The sequence below is a fragment of the Pyxicephalus adspersus genome, chromosome 3 (assembly GCF_032062135.1).
Source record: "Pyxicephalus adspersus chromosome 3, UCB_Pads_2.0, whole genome shotgun sequence".
NCBI lineage: Eukaryota > Metazoa > Chordata > Amphibia > Anura > Pyxicephalidae > Pyxicephalus > Pyxicephalus adspersus.
The window spans coordinates 63,009,018-63,030,490 of record NC_092860.1 but is presented as its reverse complement, the minus strand read 5'-3'; the positions used below and the strand labels follow the sequence as shown (position 1 = coordinate 63,030,490).

Below are 21,473 nucleotides of genomic sequence, written 5' to 3'. Positions count from 1 at the left end.
ACACACACACACACCAAAATAGCAATTAAAGGGCACTATTCACCCTTGATTAATATCCTCAGAGGCACCAGACAAGGCTGCCCTCTCTCCCCTTTACTTTTCGCTTTAGCTATTGAACCCTTAGCAATAGCTGTTCTACATTGCTAATAACCCTTAGCAATGTAGCTTAATCCTGACATCAAGGGCATCTGATGTGGTCCTATAGAACATAATTGTTGACTTGGTGTCAGGTCTAAAACTCAATGAGCCAAAGCAGAGGCCCTAAATATTTCACTGCCCCCAAACATAGTCACCCAACTCAAAGATAATTTTGACTTCACATGGAAACCCAAAGCAATCACCTATCTAGGCATTCAGATTACATCTTCTCATCATGATCTGTACTAATTACCCACCCCTGTTTTGTGCAATAGCTAGAGATTTGAATAGATGACGTTCTAGCCCCCCTACCCCTGGTTCGGTAGAATAGCTGCAATTAAAATGATCACTTTACCCAGATAGCTTTATATTTTCCGCACCTTCCCTAATGCTTTACCCAGGCTGGTCTGGGTATATCCAAAACAAACCCAAAAAATTTGTTTTGGGAGACAAACTTCACCGCATTATTGCAACTACATTCTATGCTCCTATAAAATTGGGAGGATTGGGTACACTGTAACACTGTTAGTTTTACAACTGAATGCAAAGGAAGGATGTCGGTAGTATATAACATTTTTTTCTCACCCCATAATAAACTTTCCCATTTGAAACAATGGGAGTCAGATTTGGAGGTGGAGTGGAGTGCCCAGGAATAGTAGGATTTTTCAGTGTCCATTTCCAAAACATCTGTAAACACTTCGATAAAAGAGGCCAATTATAAGGTTTTGATGAGATGGTACATGGTCCCGTTTAGGATCCATAAAGCCAATCCCTCTGTCTCTCCTGAGGATGTGGTCAGACTGGCACTTTACTCCGTGCTTGGTAGAGATGTCCTAGGGTTCAGAGATTTTGGATCCGCATTTTCACCTAATACGCTCTGTCACCCAGGTAAACATCAAGGAAAATAGAGTGTGCTCTTTTTTCCCCAATTAGAGGATAAAGCTCCAAATCAGTTAACTAAGCTAATTAAATATATCCTGTTAGCTGCTCATATTACCATTGCTTGTTACTGGAAAGCTTCCATTATGCACCTAAGTTCACCATTAACAAACTCAACTGGATAATGGTCAATGACAAATTGTACTGTACACTTAAAAACAACCTTAACAAGTTCTACAACATATGAGACCCGTGGTTAGATTATAATCATGTTTAATTCAAGCTAATTTTACAGAGCAATCATTGTGTAACCCTTAACATTACTTTATCCCCCCCCCCCATTTTTCTCTTATTTTCTTTTTTTTCAATTTAAATTTTAAATCTTTACAAAAGGGGTGTTTGATTAAAAGGTACCTCTACCTGCCAACCTTTATGATCTCACTCTAAACTTGATATGCCTGTATACCTCACAAGTTTTAAATCTGTGAATAACGCTATTTTTGTACTGTTGTACTTATTTGTATTATATTTTTTATTGTGAATATGGAAAACTACTTTATTGCCTGCTGTATTTAGACTTTGTTACCTAAGAGGTATTAAACTATGTTTGACCTCATATGTTTATTCTACTGATGTCTGGTACTGATTGTCACTCTTCTTCTTTTGTTTTGAACCCCATATTTGGCCTTTCACCCTCCTTTTGTTTTTCTTCCTGTTATTCTATGCAAATTTGCTGTGTAATTTTATTGTTTACTTTATTTGAAAATTTCAATAAAATCTTTAAAATAAAAAAAAAGTGTGGGGGTTTACAATCTGTCTTTCTTTTTGAAGTTTAAAGTTTTGCACATTTGTTTTTTCTTTACATCTTTTGTTATATTCTTTCATTTTTATATTTTGGAATGCCCTTTTCTTATTCATGTTTTTTGTAACGCTTAGCTGTGAGTCCCATAGGTTTTAATTTTTGCCTTTTAAACTTATTGCCCATGGGAATATATTTTGCAGTGTGTTTATGTAGAACAGATTTGAAACATTCCCATTTCCCATATCTACCTATTGGACATGCACTTTACCAACAACAGTAAAGTTATGCATTCATAAGGTAATGGCATCATGTTAATGGAAGACCTTCCAGCAAGTCTGAAAAATACAATGCTATCTGGCATAGCTGGATATACTATAGAGACACTGCAGAATTAAAATGCCGCCTGGACCCTAACTTATAATATTGCTTTACATATAATAAAATGTGGCTCTTAATGTATTTGAATTGTATAAGTACTTTCTCCCCAGCAAAATGGACTGATCATTGGAGATTTTTCAGACTATTTTTTATTACACCACCCCTTTTCCTCTTCCTATATTCAATCTTTCTGCTAACTTTCTCTGATGTTTATATGAGGTTATTATATGTTTATTATTGTTTGATAAATATTTAAAAACCCTTTCAATAAAAAAAAGAACACAAGGGATAGCGGGGCACACAGGAAGATGCTGGGGACACCAGGAGCAGCGAAACAGGAACTGTATTCGGCATAGCTAGGGGCTTCTCACTAATGTGGAAACATGTTCCTCGAGCAACGTGTCTGAGCCAACCTGATTGGCCAGCGGGAGGGGTGATCAAACCTGGAAAAGCAGGCACTCGGGATCAGGTCTCTCAGCATATGCAAAAGAGAGGAGCCGGCTGTTTAGGTAGGAGAGGGTAAGTGTGTCACTCACATTGTAATGCTGCCCAAACAAGGAAAGGATCAGCTTAACCCTCACAAATATAGGCTAATATCTCCTCTTAACATTGATAATAAATTACTAGCTAAGATTTTTGCCACTATTTCATATTTGAGTGTTCTAAACCTTAAAGATCAAGTATGCTTTGTCTCTGGTAGGTAAGCATCTGGAATCACCCCAAATGTTATTCACCTTTTCTATATTTTACAGCAAAATCACCAAATGAGTATATTACTGGCTTTAGATATACATGGCATTTTGTGGTAGTATTTTTTTTTATATTGACACTAAATAGGGCTTTTTGGATAATGTTCCTGCATGGAATAAATCACTCTAGTTAAAAGGCACAAGGTAAATATCCTATTTATTGTTTTAGTAGCTTTTCCATTGCCCACGGCACTAGAAAGAGCTGTCTGCTTTCACCGTTACCCTTTATATTGGTTTTTGAGGGTGGACTCACTTTATTCAGCCTAATGTTTATGTACTTAGTATAGAGGTGGGGGTGACTCATAAAATTGTTTAATAATGAAATACGCTGAACTCTCAATCAACCTATTTTCCCCCCTTCCTAACCTTGTTTCCATCTTATCCCACTTTTCTAAAATCTCTGGTCTAACTATTACCAAAATGAATCAGTTGATTTCTTTCTTCTAACATCGTACATTTTCTTCAGTAACATTTTTTCTTGGGCCACCCATCACCTCATCTATTTAAACCTTACTTGGAACCTATGATTGCTTTATTCGGCCAATTACCCTCTAATATTTTAACATCGTAAGTGCCAAATTTCGAGTTGGCATCGTCATCCTTTTTCTTGGTTGGGTCCTATTACCTCTATTAAAATTACCACACCCTCTAAAAAAAGGCTTGATTTCTGGCTAACCTATTTAAACAACAGGCAAGGTCACGTTGGGACCCTGGTCACGTGCCCAAATCTCAAGTGCCCAAATTATAAGTGCAATGGGAATTAATCCAGGGAATTGACACAGGAATTGGAACAGATTTGGACATATAATTATACTCTGCAAGTATTAGTCTGTCATTTGCAATCCCTATTTAATGTACAGCGCTGTGTAATATGTTGGCGCTATATAAATCCTGTTTAATAATAATAATAATAATAACCTACAAAGTCTGTGGCCTAGGGCGCCATAGCACCTGTTAAAATGACAGATGGCCTACTAAACTAAGCACAGCACAGCATCTCATGTTGCATCCTGTGCCCAGGCAGCAGCTAGCACATTGGTTAGCAGATGTCAGCAGAATTCACAGCAGGGTGCAGTCAGTAGCCCTAATGGCTTGTACAGACTGTACAGAGAAAATGCTGCAGACAAAAAAGAAAGAATCAAAAAAGAAAGAATTAGAAGGGGGGGGGGGGGTATATGATGACACAGCTCAGGGACAGCATGCTATCTACTTTGTCTTGTTCAGTGTTGCTTGGGGCACCCTTGTGCCCACAGCCTCAAAGCATCCTCAGTACTCCTATAGAAGATGTTGCCCTAATCTCATCATGGTTATCCTGCGAATTATTGCTCCTCTGTTGTCTCTCAAAAGCCCCAGCAAAACAAGGTCATACAGCAGGTGGTTTGACTTGGCAGGTACTTTGATAGCAACTGATAGAACTACTTGGAAGAACCAAAGAACTTCAGTACCTTATAGTTGAGCTCACCAGATAAAAATCATTGGGGTGTAATGCACCTTACTGTTATATGTGATAGAAAGAAAGTCGTTTTTGTAGGTATATGCACAACGAGAACAGGATTCTAGGGTTTTAGTAGTACCTTCCTTTCCATTCTAGAGTCTGGGCCCTAAAATTTGCTCAAACACAGCAACCCTTTGCAGCATTGCTTTCCACTATGCTGGACTATTTTCCCAAGTTAACACCCTGGAGTCTATGCTCTATATCCTGGAGAAATATATCTCCCATCCAAAAACAATCCCTGCAGTCTTGTACAACCCGAAAACAAAAGGATTCTGCAGTCTATTGTGGTAATATACATAATTTTAAATGGCACCCAAGGCAGTGTGCCTGCAATGGCATAACCCATTTTCTTTTTTCAGTGGTGATGGGTTACAATAACCTGTTTTAGTATCAGTAGTTTGAACTGGAATTCTCACTTTAGAGAAATTTCCTTTCACTTCTTTTTGCATGTATTGGACAGGAAGTAAAGGTAGACCACACCAATAAGGACAAATAGAAGACAAAAACAAGCAGATGGTAGTTGTCTTTTATACTCACTTTCTAACCAATGACCTGTACACACTGCTATGGACAAAGTGACTAAATGATTGTAGGCGGCTGAGTTTGCATGTGGTGTGAAGCCATTACAGCACCAGTGGAGGGCCTGTTCTCCATGGAGCATTGTGGTCATTTAATATATTTTACTTGTACTATTTGGGAAATATTTTTTCAGTAAAGGTTTTGCTTAATTTAGGTGTTTGTGATTATTTTCTTCGTGTGGAAAATATCCTATGGTGTGTGCATTTGGATGTTATTGGTCAGAAAAGGCCAGGATGCAGCACAAGATGGCTGGCCTAGGAAAGAAAAAAAGCAGATATCAGCCCAGCGTAAAACAATCATATCAATCCCTTTTTCAGTATTGATCTCTACGTCAACTCGAAACCATGGAAGACCTCATCTGAGACTTCAGGGTTTTGAATTTTCAAAAATAATATCATTTAGCTCATATTGTCCCACTATTATCACTGTTTGCTGGCCCAGCTTTGCCTTTGTGGGTTTGTCTTGAATCCTATTATTGTGAGTTTGTAGATATTACTGCTATCTCCTGGCTGCTATCTCTCCTCACACATAATTTTAGGATTTAGGATAGCCTAAAATATTTGGTCGGTCTACTATCAGCATACTAACCTTTTCTTTCCATACCAAATACCTCTCTTTTCCCTTTTCCCTGGTTCCTGGGCTTTTGACCTCCTGAAAGGTTTACATAGTCACATATTGTTGGATAGTAAGTCAGGCTGAAAAAAAATCCATAAATACATACATACATACATACATCAGGTTCAACCACTAAGGAAATAAACATATTCCAATGAAAGAAAAACTTCTGAGGGTGCCAATAATGAAAGAAACATTTCTGTTTCCCCTATGTTATCCCCTTTCTTGAGAGCAGTATCTTTCCTAAGCCTCTAATAACTTACCCCCTAGCGCTCTAATTCCCTCAAAATTTCCGAGCAAAAAGCATTAAATATTTTTGCATGGAAATTTATTTTACATTGTAGAATATAATTTTTGGCATAACTCCCCAAAATATGTCCAATAGTAATAATTGTATTTAATTTAATAATAAACTTAAAAAAAATCTGTTAAATAAAAAATAGTTAAAATGTAATACAAGTGTACAGTAGCATTTATAGTATATATATATATATATATATATATATATATATATATATAAAGATGTCTTTGTATTGATTCAATACAGCTATTTTGTATCGAATCCAATACAAAATTATTTGAATTTCCCGCCGCTCCGCCCACGCAAACATCATGGGAAGCCCTGTTATCTTGGCTCTTCACTTCACGGCTGGAGATCTGAGGGAGAAAACATGTCCCCAGGACCTGCAGGAACCAGAAGGACTATGGGGGACGACAACAGAGCAAGGTAAGTGGGGGTTTTTTTTTAGCTTTGTGAGTGTGACTCGGGATTACCGCTTTTGGTATCTAAAATCCCCCCGAGTCACACTCGGGATTACCGTTAGGGGGTAAATAATCATACAGATCTTAATTTACAAGATATTTATCAACAGAGGAAAAGAATTAACACATATAAAATAATTTAAGAGAAACTAAAGAATAGTTATAAAGCCAAGTAAAATGATTCATTGCCCTGCCCGGACCTTTGGCTTGCCTGACCATTCTCTTGCTCTCGTTCTGGCACCATGCTTTGTACCTGCTAGTTACCAGTCACCTGCCTTGGTGGGCACGGGGGCAGCAACTTGGCAGCAGGTCGACGCACAACATCCTCACCTCTAGAGGTTTTGGAGAAGACTGAGCTGTTGCTTAGACTCTGCCTCCCATGCACGTCTCCACCCACTGGGCTAGTGACACAGAGGGTCCACCACTCTGCTCTGTGGAGCCGTGACAGTTGTCCTCCGAACCCCACATCTGGAAATACACTGTTCATATGTGCCTAGAGGTATTCTCTAGTAGATGTCACTGTTGCACTGGTGGCAAGTCCTCAGACTCATCCATCAGTTAGCAGTGATGTTTATAAACCAAGCAGGATGATTGGAGAAGTTCTTGAAGTTGATCCTTTCATACACAACCCCCATCTTCCTGCTCAAATAAGTGTTATCTTCCCTTATGGTTGCTTGGCTCCAATCTCCAGCTGTAATCATCCTGCTAGATTTAAGCTACGTACACACTTCCAATTATTATCGTTGGTAAACGAACGACGAACGATCCTGCACGATATCTGCGAACGATCGTATAGCACCGATCCTGTACATACAGATAACGACACGATCGTTCGTAGATATTGTACACACAATAGATGCGATCGTTTGAGCGATACAAGAAGTGACGTGCATGACAGGAAGTGAACGAACGTTCGTTCATCACGCATGCTCAGACCATGGACGATCAATGAACGATCGTACACACGAACGATGGTCAACGATCGTTGTCCAATCCGATCCGCCGGTCCGGTCGTTCATTTCCAACGACTTTCCTCGTTCGTCGGCGTCGTTGGTTACTTTTTTTACGAACGATTTTTGCCCAATCGATCGTTCGTCGTTCATTTTGAACGATAAAAATTGGAAGTGTGTACGCAGCTTTATTCTCATTGGCATTTCAAAGGCAACCCCCATCAAGGCTCACTAACAGTCATATTAAACAGATCATATCAAATGGAAAATGCATAAGTGCTGTTTTTTTTACAACTAATGTTGTGCACTGTAACACCCAGATATAAAACCCTATAGACATAAATGATCCAGAGGAAGTCAAAGAAAAAAACCCTGGTACAATTTGCTCCAACAGGGGAAAAAAAATCCTTTTAGATTCCATGAGGCAATCGGATGTTCCCTGGATCAACAGTCTCTTATCTTGGTGATTGGCACATTCTCATGTTCATTTCTTTTTGATCAACACCCAATCCCATTTATTGGTATACTATTTGGGAGACTTATCAGGACACCACTAAAGATTTTTTTTTTATTTATATGCAGTTTCAACAATGGCTAATGACCATCATCAGGAATAGGGTTCCCTGTAATTCTGCCTTTGTACACCTCTCTCACGCAAATTATTTCTTTGGTTTTCTCTGACCTGTCATATATAACCAACCCTTTTACTCACTTCTATATCATGAATTGGGAGAAAGATCAATGGAGCAATGGAATGGTCCCGGATTAGTACCACTATATTCAAATATTCTACTAAAGCTATTTCACAAAAAGCAGCATTTAGTGTGCTTCTAGATGGCATATGGTATTTACTTGGCTGGCTCATATACAGCCAGGTCAAATTGAATTTTACATAGTTACACAGTTAGTCAGGTTGAAAAAAGACATAAGTCCATCATGTTCATTCAACAGGAAAAAAAAACATTTCCCAGATAAAAAAAAAAACAAAAAAACATTGGACGCTGTTTAGAGGGCATTTGAAGAGGCACAAAGCATGATCAGTAGACTGGGCACACTGAGTATGCTGAAGGGAGGTCAGATGGAAAGCAAATGACCTGAGATAGATAAAGATTTTGCATTCTCTGACATACAGTTGGGGTCAGACAGCAAACATCTGCTTTGCACAGCTAATATAGATGGACCCTTAGTCCTATAGGGTCCCTGTGAAGCAAACTTTAGCACTCTTGCTAATAAACTGCAAGTTAACTCAAAAGTACAGGTTGAGATGGTGACAATCACTAATTAATCAGTGTGTGCCTTACATGTGTAATGTGCCATTAAATGGGAAAAGAGTTACACTTCATCATATAGGTGGACAGAGCTTGTTTATGAACAAAAATTTTAGTAACTGTTATTATTATAGTCATAAGTTGGAACTTGGCCAGTAACTCCAGGTTTCTACCCTAATTTCTGTCTCTCCGAATCAAGTCTCCACCTGTTTGTGCTACTACCCGTTATGACTGTGTCACAGATTCAGATTGGGAAGAGAAAGAAGAATAGGGGAAAAAAATCGATCCCCGAGTTGACAAATGGATTGTGCATAACTGTAAAAAGTTATAAAAATATTCCTGTCCACAATACTCAAAATCATGTAACACTTGATACAGACACCAATAAAAAAACTTATGCCGAGGGATTCTAAACATACAGACCTGCACAGTGCATACATATTCTCTGCTTTACTAATACCTAATGCTAACTAGTTCAGCCCTGCTTCTCACATGGAATTCCCTTATAGATCCCTTAAGATCATCTCTGCTCCTCACATTCCTCACAACCCATCCTTGCATGATCCCTGCTGATTATTTCTCTTTCTACTAATTCCACCCTTGGTAGAAAACTCCTACTACTATCACATACACCTACTGTATATGTGGTCATGCCCGCTTTAACTTACATACATTTTGGACACAGACATGACATAATTATATTTTTTTTAATGACTGTGTCAGTTCTTATGAATAGATCTTATGTATTTTTTTGTAATGACAGTATTTCCTGTAAATTACACTACACAGGGGGAGAAAAGGGTAGTTTAAGGATATTTTAAAGTGCCGACTAAGTTCACCTTTATGTTTGTAATGTTGCTCTCAAATCATTCTGAACACAAACCAGAACATTTAAAAACATCTAAACCAAAAAGCAAAATTACAAAGTAAACTATTCTCTATAATGTAATAGTTTTCAATATTTTGTGTACACGTTTTTTTGATCTTCTTCCTTCTTCAGTTTGAAGGTGAAATTAAAGTGCTGACTCGTATGATGGTAGTCCCAAGTGCTGGAAACAAGAGAGGTGGAGGAAAAGATCTGTCAATCAGTAAAGGAGAAATCTTTGAAGTGATTCAGTTCACCAATCAAGAAAAAATTCTGTGCAGAAACAGTAAAGGCAAATGTAAGTATTTGCTTACTTACTTTTTTCTGAATGCATCAAAAAGCTAAAGATATTCAGAACCATATTTATGAGGGGTGGTGGTCACACAATGGCGCCGTGAGCTAGTACTTTCCCGGAACTCTCTGCCACCGATAGGACTTTTTGCAACCTGGTCACTCCACAGAATCTTGACCCCCTTTTCTCATGTTCCAGCGCCGGAGGACTCCACAGTCTGTGAGGACACAGTAAAATAAAAATCAGTCAGTTTTTTGCCTCATCAGCGGACTCTCCTGAAGCCTACGCTGGAGTGAACATGGCGTCACAGCATGTCCCCCCGAATGACAGTCAGGACCAACTAAGTTTTTCCCAGGGCAGCATAGACACTCCTGCAGATCACCGAGATAGCCTTGATCCCTGATCCCAGGCTCCAGTCTGCTCACACATGCAGCTGGAAGCCACATTGCGCCAGCTCCCTTTCAAGGATGATCTCAATGACATGGCCACTAGAATTCAGAACTCCCTCAAACGAGAGCTGGAATCTTTAAAACAAATTTTGTCAGTGGACACACGGGTTTCAGTCCTGGAATCTGATTCCTCGGCGACTCCAACTCGACTAACTGCCCTGGAAGATGCGGCATTCCACATGCAAGCTCAACTTACCTCACTTTTCTTGCGCACTGAAAACAACGAAAATAGGAACCGTAGGAATAGCGCGGGCATTCCTGAGGAGATGGGAGGTCTAGATCTGAGGGCAACGGTCACTGCGATCCTGAATTTGTTCCTGGATGGACCTCCAAACACAGCCAAAGAGATGGACAGAATCTATAGAGTGAGCAGACTGCGTGCGATCCCTGGAGCTCCTCCAATGGATGTGTTGTGCAGAATCCATTTTTATAATGTTAAGGAGGAGGTTATGAGGCAAGCATGGAGGCATGGTCCAATTAATTTTGATGGGGCCCAAATACAAATTTTGCCCGATCTTTTAAGCCATACTTTGAGGATGAGGCGCATTTTTCGCCCACTATTGGATGCCATTTGCTCAGCACAAGCAACCCATAATGGGGCTACCCCTTTCACCTGCTGGTGTCTATAGGTGATACTATTTTTGCGCTCCATAGACACAGTTACCAGCTTTATTTGATTTTCTTCAGATCCCACCAGTAGAGGTTCGTATGTTATTTACTCTTCATTTCCAATGGAAAGACTTGGAACTACCATATTAGGATTCCTGTTAATATATACTGGGTGTATCCGATTGATGCTGATTCCTATTTGGAAAGGATCCTATTAGGAATTACTGCTATTGTCCTAGTGGTTCTTTGGGGGATTTCCTCCTTGGTTACATAATTTTTGTGATTACTACGGCGTTGACGGTATGCTTTTTTACTATTAGGAACTATTTCTGTAGAGACTGACCGCGATAGTTGGAAACTGTATTTTAATTGTTTTTCAATGCTCAGGGTGCCTGCATTTCGTTGGCTGTGACTCAGCTTATAGTGCTCACAGCTAGTGGTTGGAAGTTTGTTTTCAATAGAAGAAGGGGGTGTGGGCTTATCCTCTCCCTTCCCTTCACCCAGGCAAGCTGAGCCCAGCACAAGAGAGGGGAACATGTACACTGGTCTGTATCAGTGTCCCTTGTTAAAGTGTTTATGTTTTATTTAACCTAGAGGGATCTTTTTTGCATATTTTGTACAACTATGCAGGACGCACTTGAAAATTATTATAATTTTAATATATATTGTTAGGGCCCTTCGGTGAGCAAGTTACCCCACATAGGGGTAACTCACCTCCATTGGAGGTTTGACTTTTGTAGACCCTTGCAAAGAGTATTTTGTTATATTCACTTCTTCCTCCCCCTTTTATTGGAGGAGTTTTTTTCTACTTTCCTGATAAAGATCTCTATTTTGTTTACTGTTTTTTTGTTTTTGGAGTGTTTCTTGCCCCTCAACAATTGTTTTTGTACTCTATACATGGCATTACAAGTTATGTCTCTGAACAACAAGGGTTTAAATTCCCCAATTAAAAGAGCAATTATTCTTCCTGAACTTCATAGATATAAATGCCAGCTGGCGTTTTTACAAGAGACGCACTTTCGGCATGACCAGTTTCAGAAACTGACAGATCACCGTTTTCACACAGTATATCATGGCACCTCAGCAGACTCCAAATCTAAAAGTGTAAGCATTCTTCTGGACAAATCTGTACAATGGTCTCTTATTGCATACCGATCCGACCCAGAGGGTAGATAATTGCTAGTAAAAGGATTGATCGGTGCTCAAAAATTCACTTTCGTGAATGTATATTCTTTGAATACTAACCAGATTGTTTTTTTAGTAACTGTTCTTGAATTATAAGGCACTTTATTTATGGGAAGTAACTTTAATTTGGCTCTTTCTCCTGCACTAGATGTGTCTAGAGGTACCTCAGCGATGTCCTTTGCTGCCCTCTGCAGAGTTAAACGATTATTGCATTCCCATCAGCTAGTAGACATCTGGCGGATCCTCCGTATGATTACACGTTTTACTCAGCAATGCCTAAATCGTATTCTCATTATGATTATTTTTAGAAACTGCATAATTAAGAGGTCTCCCAAAAGCGACATCAGACCCCTGACATAGAACAGCAGATCACACTTACTAGAGAATGAATTACGGAATTTTACCGTCAAAAACTGAAGCACTTGATCACTAAGTGCAGGGGTTTTAACTATAAACACTCAAACAAATGTGGTAAAGCGCTGGCCAGAGCCTTGAGGGAAAAAATAGCCAGGGCATTTATTTCAGGTGTCACACCCACAGCTGGTCAGTTGGTGTCTTGCACCCCAGACATTGCGGGGACCTTTCCAACTTTTTATGAAAACCTGTACAATTTAGATAGAGGACACCCTCCTGGGTCTGTACCCGATAAGAAAGATTTGATTTGTGCTTATTTACAATCCTCAGGTTTGCCTTCTCTTTCTGAGGAGTTAGTGTAATCTCTTAGCGCCCCTATTACGGCAGAGGAACTGTCCAGGGCCATCTCTGGAGCGGCTCCTGGGAAGGCTACTGGGCCAGATGGTCAACCATTTAAATATTATAGGAGTTTTTTTTCCTAGTCTATCCAATCATTTTCAATTCAATGCCCTGGCCCAGGGGACGGAATTGCAGAGATATACACTTGCAGCTCATGTATCTGTGCTCTTTAAACCGGGGAAAGACCCAAACTCCTGTGGTAGCTACCAGCTGATCTCCCTTCTCAACTGCGACCTCAAATTGTTCAGCAGTATATTAGCTAGCTGTCTCGCACCCGTTCTCCAAACCATTATTCATCCTGATCAAAGAGGGTTCCTCCCTGGTCATGAAGCACGAGACAACACCATTAGGACATTAAATTTGATTGACTACACTCGCACTTACCAAATTCCTGCGATGCTTCTGTCGGCTGCCACCGGAAAAGTGTTTGACAGACTGGGAATTCTTGTCGCTCACTTTGGTTCACATAGGACTTCCTCTCCCATTTGTTCAGTGGATCCTATCCCTGTACTCCACCCCCACAGCCCAAATTAAAGTCAACGGTTTTCTTTCACCGTCATTTTTGAGCAGAAGTGTCCTTTGTCACTTCTTTTTTTTGATACTTGAACCTTTTCTTCGCCAAGTGTGAGGTAATGCCAATATACAGGGGGGGGGGGGGGGGGGGGGGCAGGAGAATAAGGTGGCAGTTTATGCAGATGATTTACTTTTTTATATCACCTCACCCAGGATCCCCATGCTAAACCTGCTGACCGAGATTACCGCATATGCAAAGTTATCCAAATATAAAATCAATCTTAAGCGCAATGTGCACAGTGGTGTTTTTACTGTGCTTGTTCTTTTACAGTCACTTTGCATTTTTACTGTCCCATATACTTAGACACCAGATTATAATCCATATTAACCTCCCTAGCAGTACATTTCTTTCCAGTTTTATATGTCTAAAAGCGGTTCATGAAAATTTATTTTACAGTATAATATAATAGTATGATTATAATAAAGCTTGAAACACAAAATCATGTAAAAATATTTAAATTAAATAAATTAAAAAAAGATATATTTAAAATAAATAAATATTATATTCATACTATTATATTATACTGTAAAAGAAATGTTCTTGAAAACAATGTACTGCTTTTACACATATAAATCCAATGTATTGCATTCAATACAGTTATTTTGTGTTCAATGCAATACAAATAGATTTTGAGTTTCCCGCCCCGCAGGCAATGTACGCACACACCAACGTCAACAGGAACTCCCCCGGTGACTGACTGTGTGCAGAAGACACCGGAGAAAGAAGAAAGAATACGGATCACAGTGATGGACGATGCGGTACGCCGGCGGTTTGGGTAAGGCTGTATTTACTATTACTTCCCATAGGTTTACCTACCATATATTTACTATTTACTACCATGTATTTACTATTACTTCCCATAGGTTTACCTACCATGAGTGAGACTCGGGGTTACCGCTTCCAGCAACTTTTTTCTACCCTGAGTCCCACTCGGGGTTACCGCTAGAGAGGTTAAAGCACATTTCTTAGTAAATACTGCTGTGTGTGTAGGGTGCACATGTACATGATTCCTTTACATGACAATTTTTAAACAAAAATCTCCTATGTATATGCAGTTATTACACATGATTTTAGTATTCTATATATGAATCCCAGTTTATAACTTGTTTTTTTTTTACTTTTTTTTATTCTTCTATACATTTAGGCTAAAAGTGACAATGCAAAGTTTTAAAACAAACTATGCCATTTCTAGGGATGCCTGCCTACGTTACCAGTTTTGTTAATCTTTTTTTCAGGTTTGGAGCTTAGATGTCATTCACTTTATAAGAAAGTGCATAGCCGGATGTTATACCTCAATGTAGTGTACTGCACAGCCGCTTACGTGGCTGTTTGTTGCTATGTTGATCCAATTTATTACACTGAATTGGAGCAGTGCACAAAAACAGACAGCAATGCATGAAGCAGTGCATAGTAAAACATAGACTACAGTACGACACATAAGTGGGTACATCAGACATTTATCTGTAACAATGTGAAGCACAGTGAACCAAGCATAGTGAAAATGAAGCCTTATTCTCCTGCTCTGTTTCAACACAGGTTTCATCATAACAGTCTGAATTTGTTTATCTGTCAAGTCGCTATCTTGACAGATAAACAAGCTTTTTAATTTATTTGGATGAATCACAATTGTCATAACAAGTGTAATGGAAGTCCATCAAGTTCAATCACTAGGGAAATAAACATTTTCCAGATATAAAACCCTTTGAGGATAGTTAATCCAGAGAAACTCAAAAGAAAAAAAAACTGGTACAATTTGCTCCAACTCTGTAAAAAAAATTCCTTCCTGATTCCATGAGACAATTGGATGTTCCCTGGATCAACAGTCTGTTATCTTTACTTTAAAGCTTTAATACAGAGGTGCTTCTGTGCTTCTAGAAAAGCATCCAGCTTTTTCTTAAAGCAATCTAGAGTAGTTGCTGAAACTACTTCCTGAAGGAGCCTATTCCACATTTTCACAAACCTTATAGTGAACAATCCCTTACTTATCTGGAGCTTAAACTTCATTTCCTCCAGACGCAAAGAGTGCCCTCTTGTTCTTTGTAGCGATCCTAAAGCTAATAGTTGGGAAGAGAGTTTTTAATATGGACCATTTATATATTTATAAAGGGTTATCATATTCCCCTTATAAGTCTTCTCCCAAGGGAGAAAAGATTCAGTTCAGCTAATCTCCCTCATATCTGAGCTCCTCAATTTTTTTTATTCATTTAGTTGCCCTTCTCTCTCTGCACTCTCTCCAATTCCACAATGTCCTTTTTGTGAACTGGTACCCAAAACTGGACTTCATATTCCAGATGTGGTCTGACCAATGCTTTGTACATGGGCAGGATTATGTCTCCATCCCTGCAGTCTATTCCTCTTTTATTACAAGAAAGTACTTTACTAGCTTTAGATATTGCAGCTTGGCATTGCATGCTGTTGTTAAGTCTATGATCTACCAGATTTCCCAGATCCTTTTCCATTTCTAACTCCCCCAAATGTATTCCCCCTAGATAGTATGAAGCATGCATGTTGTTAGCCCCAAAGTGCATAACTTTACATTTATCTATATTAAATGTCATTTGCCACTCGGCTGTCCAATCAAACAGTACATCCAGGTCTGCTTGTAGATTTTAGACCATCCTGCAGGGATTTAATTCTATTACATAGCTTGGTGTCATCTGCAAACACAGAAATGGTACTTTTGATCCCAAACTCTATATCATTTAGAAAGATGTTAAACAGTAAAGGTTCCAACACTGAACCCTGGGGTACACCACTAATAACCTTAGACCATTCAGAGTTTGAATCATTTATTAAAACTCTCTGGATGCAGTCTTTAACCCCCCTAGCGGTATTCCCGAGTGTGACTCGGGGTGGAAAAAATTGCAAAAAGCGGTAACCCCGAATCACATTTGGGGTACCTTTGAGGGTCCCCCTTACCTTATCCCCGTGCTCCAGCGGCGATCTCACGATCCCGCTGTGATGGCGGGGCGCTTCTCCGTCGGGGGGCGTGGCCAGATTATGGAGTAATCTGCTTTTAAATACCGCCCGGGTCCCCACCACCCCGATGCACGCATCTGCAGTTAGATGCGATGCACCATGCAGGAGTTCTGCTTGGTGCATCGCATCTAACTGCAGATGCGATCACCAATAGTAAATCCAGAGGATGATGCCAGCGGAGATTTCCCGCTGGCAGCACCCCCCGAATCTACTGCTGTCCTGCTCCCATCTCCCGGAGGCTGATCTCCGGGTGATGCTAGCAGGAGAGTGAGCAGCGGGGACATCCCCTACTCCCGGAGGCTGATTACTAAGTAATCTGCTTTTAAATTTTTTTTTTTTACAGTAAAAACACATCAAAACATATAATAAATGTATAAATACACATTGTAGTGCACCAAGCATCATTGTCCAGTGCCCGGATTTACATTTTGCCCACTATTAGTCCTGACCTTGATCTGACCTTTTGATTACTTTTTGATCACTTCCTGAATGTATCATTTCATCACTTTGTCCTTGACCTTGATTGTTCCTGACTGATTGCTGGAGACCACATGGCATCCAAAAGGCATCTCGCCGGCGCAAGGGCTGTTTTGGAGGAATTCGAACGCAGCGATATCGATTTGGAGTCCTTTGTGAAATCGAGCGATAGCGATTCACCAGGAAATTTGTCATCGGACAGCGAAAGTGAACTGAGCGACGATTCTGGACCTGAGGTCAGTGCTGTGCGCACATGGTGTCCTATTGACCTTGATGCGGACCAGGCGGCACCGCCATTCTAATATAATAAATAAATATAATAATTATACCCGGGAGTTAATCCTAAGAATTACAGGCCCACAATATAAACAAAAATTTCTACGCAAAAAAAATAGGATCACTTTTTGCATCAAAAAATGACAGAATTAGAATGCTAGGGGGGTTAAGCCAGTCCTCTATCCATTTACTAATTGATGTTTCTAAACCTAATGACCCCAACTTGCATATTACCCGTCTGTAGGGTACTGTGTCAAATGCTTTAGCAAAGCCAAGTACACTATATCAACTGCTATTCCACTGTCTACCTGTTTACCTATTTCCTAATGAAAAGAGAGTAAATTTGTTTGACAACTTCATTCTGCCATGTTGACTATCACTTATAATAATATTTATTGGCAGAAACTCCTCCATGTAGTTCTTTATCAAACTCTCTAGGACCTTTCCAACTATGGACGTTAAACTAACCGATGTAGTTGCCTGGTAATGATATTGCTCCCTTTTTGAAGATAGGAACCACTTGGGCCTTACGCCAATCTATTGGTACCATGACAGTGACTAAAGAGTCTCTAAAAATTAGACAAAATGGCTTTGAAATAACCAAGCTCAGCTCTTTGAGTACACGTGGGTGTAATTCATCTGGTCCTGGTGTTTTGTCAGCCTTAATTTTGTCCAACTGTTTCACAATCATATTAATTTATAAATAGTTATTAAATAATGAGCCATTGTGACTCATTTAAGGCAGTGACATTGCTATTATGAATTTGGACTTCAGCTCTGCCATTTTCCTTTGTGTACACATAGCTAAAAACAAGTGTTTAGTAAATCTACCTTTTATTTATCACCAGTTACCAACCTAGAGACATCCTTTAAGGGGTCCACATGCTCAGATCTGATCTTTTTGCTATTAATATATTTGGGGTTTGCCTTACTATCCTTTGTCTGTCTTTCATTTTGAAGTTTTGCACATTTTATCTCCTTTTTACATCGTTTGTTATATTCCATAGGTTTCAAATGATAAAGGTGATCCTTAATTTTTATATTTTTTGAAATGCCCTTTTCTTATTGCTTTTTTTTAACATTAGCTGTGAGCCACAAAGGTTTTAATTTTAGCCTCTTAAACTTATTACTCATTGGAATATATTTCTCAGTGTGCTTTTGTAGAACAGACTTGAAACATTCCCATTTCTGTTCGGTGTTCTTTGAGGACAATATTGTCCACTAGTCCAAACCAAACCAGAGAGCCGCCCTTAATAATGGAAAATTTGCCCTCCTAAAATAAATGTTTTTAACTTTCCTGTTTTTGTTTCCAGTTTACAACTACATTAAATAAAATCATAGCATAGTCACTGGTAACCAGATTTTCCTTTATATGCACATTTGTTATAGGCTCTGCATTGTTAGAAAGAACTTTCTAAGCTCTGCATTGTTAGAAAGAAATTTCAAATTCATAAAGGTGCTCGTCAATAATGATCAGAACCATTAAACTGTTAATCACTGGCTTTGCTTGGAGGGGGAGTATGCAGATGATTTACTGATTTACCTTTAGCTCTTTACCCAATTTTTTGTAGGAATTTTAATTTTTCAACTTCATATCTAATTTTAAAATAAACTGTTCAAAATTTGCAACACTTGAGGTGAACCTTACCAACCAGCAAACTCAAGAGTTGAGTACTACTTTTCTCTTTTAATGAGAGACTAAAGGGCTGAAGCACTTAGGCATAACTCTACTACCAGACCCTAAGGATTTATTTCCTCAATGTGACAAATGTCCTCTCAGCTTTCACCCTCGGCATAGACTTTTCAGCATGCTCAGCAACAATCTAAGCACAAGCAGGCTGAGAAGGGCCATCATGGGACAAGGTAAACCCATCTGTTAACCCTTGCCAAACACGTTTTAGTACTGTCTGTCCCACCCACTGCCACTCCAGACAGGGAAGCCACAGAAATCAGAATGTTTATAGTAGCGTTTTTAGATTAGCAAGTTACACTACTTCTACTTGGAGCATTCAGACATTCACCTTATACTTTTTTTAGTGTTTAATAGGGATGAGCGAGAAGGCCTCTGACATTCTCGCGCAAATTTCCTTGAACTTCCGATGGGTCCGCGAAATTTCGGCAAAATTATTTCGCTAATTCAATTAAAGTCAACAGGCCGACTTTAAACATAATTAGCAAAGCCCCCTATACATGTTAGAACCACCAAATTGGCTAGGTATGTGCGGGAGAACAGTGGCAACAAGGGAAAAATACAAAGATTCTAAAAGACCTTGTGGTTTTCCAGAAAATGGCAGGCAAATTGACAGCAGGCAAATAGGATTTTTGCGTGAAAGACAGCGTACAGAAGGCAGCATAAACATTAGGAGATTGAGAAAGGGTGGCGCTACGTGTGAACTCAGTCTACTAGCAGCAGTCTCTGTCATCAAAATAGCAGGAGACCGCATTGCTAGCTGGCATCATGATCTGGACGACATGTGTTAGGAATGCCACCCACAAAGTTTGTGGACAAGTAGCTCAGTGACATTAGGCAAAACGATGGAGAACCAGGGACAGAGCGTGGGTCAGCGAGTGTGTAGCAGTGTGTAGCCTATGGTCAGCTATAGCCAGGAAGACCACATTGGTAAGTGTCATGGAGAGCTGGGTGTAGTGCATCATCAATGCCACCCAGAAGTGTGTAAAACAATTTTTGTGAATGGAGTACTGACAGGCAGCAGCAGCAGCAGGAGGCGGTTGGCCCTGAGACGGAGTGTGGACCGCATTGATAACTGGCATCTAGAGCTGGGTGTAGTGCATCGTCAATGCCACCCAGAAGTGTGTAATACAATTTTAGTGAATGAGTACTGACAGGCGGCAGCAACAGCAGGAGAAGGCGGTGGGCCCCGAAAAGGAGTGGGGACTGCATTGGTAACTAGAGCTGGGTGTAGTCCATCGTCAGAAATTTAACTGTACCAAACAGTCTTCTTTGGTAAATAGGAACAGGTATCAAGCACTAAAATATCTATTTATTTTATAGTAGAACAGAAATTTCACTGTACCAAGCGGTCTACTTTGGTAAACAGGAACATGTATCAAACACTAAAATATCTGTATTGGGGCTCCCAGATGTTTGCAATCCCGCCTAACTCACACAGCAGAAGCTGCAGTAGGCTGACATTTATTTGCAATAACTTCATTACTAATTCTGTATGGAGTCCACTTCTGGTGAACATTTTTTGAGCTGTATTATTGGGAAGACTATCAAAACTACAACCATTAATGGAGGATTTCAAGGAGTTTTACTTGGTGTTCATGTAGATCACACTGTTCTCCTGATTCAAGTCAAGGAATTGAAGACTGGTGAAGCTGTGCGAGGAGCAAGGCTGTTTTTTTGGCAAAATTTTCTAAATGTGGAACCAGTAGAAGACTTGAAGTAGAAGAATATTGTTGGTTGAATATCTCACTATTCGATTCGACAGCTATTCGATCAATTGGGGGAAAATTCTGATTATTTTTCGGGACTGTGTAGGCTGACAGCTCCGCTCCCCTGATTGCTCTTGCAGCCCTAGCGTAACTATAGTATGTGTGCTTAGATAGAGATTCTCTATCCAAGAACACAAAAGTCCCATGGGATCCCCGGGCACTAGAGGCTAAATGGGGACAAGTCTCCCCACTCATTCACCTCGCTTTAGCTGTCATCAGGGTTTAACTTTCCTCAGCCAACCACAGAGCACTAGAGGTGATGAATGGGGAGATTTTTCCTCATTTAACCTCTAGTGCCCGGGACATCCACACTGACAGGAGGATTTCCACGGCTGTGCAGCCGTGGGAATCATCCTGTCATTGTGGGATAACCTAAAAAATAAGTTATTTTTTACAAATCACACACATTTAATAAATTACTTTTGTTTTTTAACACATTTTTTACACACGAATTTTCAAAGTCGAATCCTGTGTTTTTCGGGTCGGGTCTATCCGAATTCGAACAGCCATATTCAGGTGGAATATAAAGACAACCCAAATTCGAACACCAACACTACTCAAGAGGCCAAGAGGTTGAAAGAGAGACAATAGAAGAAAGGTTCTGCATCTCTAGCACCAAAAGGTCTTGAGCTTGGGAGCTTCTGGCCTAAACATATGTCGCAATGGAAAACTGTTGGCTGCAGGTGGGCACAAGAAATCATGTTTACCTCTTTGACATCCTCACCATGGAACCAGGGGTCTTTAAAAATTGTCTCCTGTTGGTGCTTGAGGACAAAGGCATTCTAAAGGTCACCCACGACTGTCGTTGGCTAGGAGATATTTTGTCCCACCAATATCGTGTTTTTTTTTAATAATGTTTTTAATACACAGGTGGGTGATGTGTAATTGTTTTCCATGGAGTCTGGTGGTTTTCTTCCTCATTGAACATCTACTGTGAAGT

The 21,473-nt window shown here is 39.7% G+C and overlaps 1 protein-coding gene across 4 annotated transcripts in view; it reads left to right on the top strand.

The window, feature by feature from the left end:
• LOC140326389 (PML-RARA-regulated adapter molecule 1-like) overlaps window positions 1-21,473 on the top strand; it is a 308,253-nt gene that overhangs the window by 241,473 nt on the left and 45,307 nt on the right. For 3 of the 4 annotated variants that reach the window (XM_072404932.1, XM_072404933.1, XM_072404934.1), the window contains one exon: window positions 9,616-9,778. The exons of the other annotated variant lie outside the window; for it this stretch is intronic. In XM_072404932.1, the coding sequence (XP_072261033.1) occupies window positions 9,616-9,778 (163 nt within the window). The remainder of the gene's footprint in view (window positions 1-9,615; window positions 9,779-21,473) is intronic. 4 annotated transcript variants of the gene reach the window in all.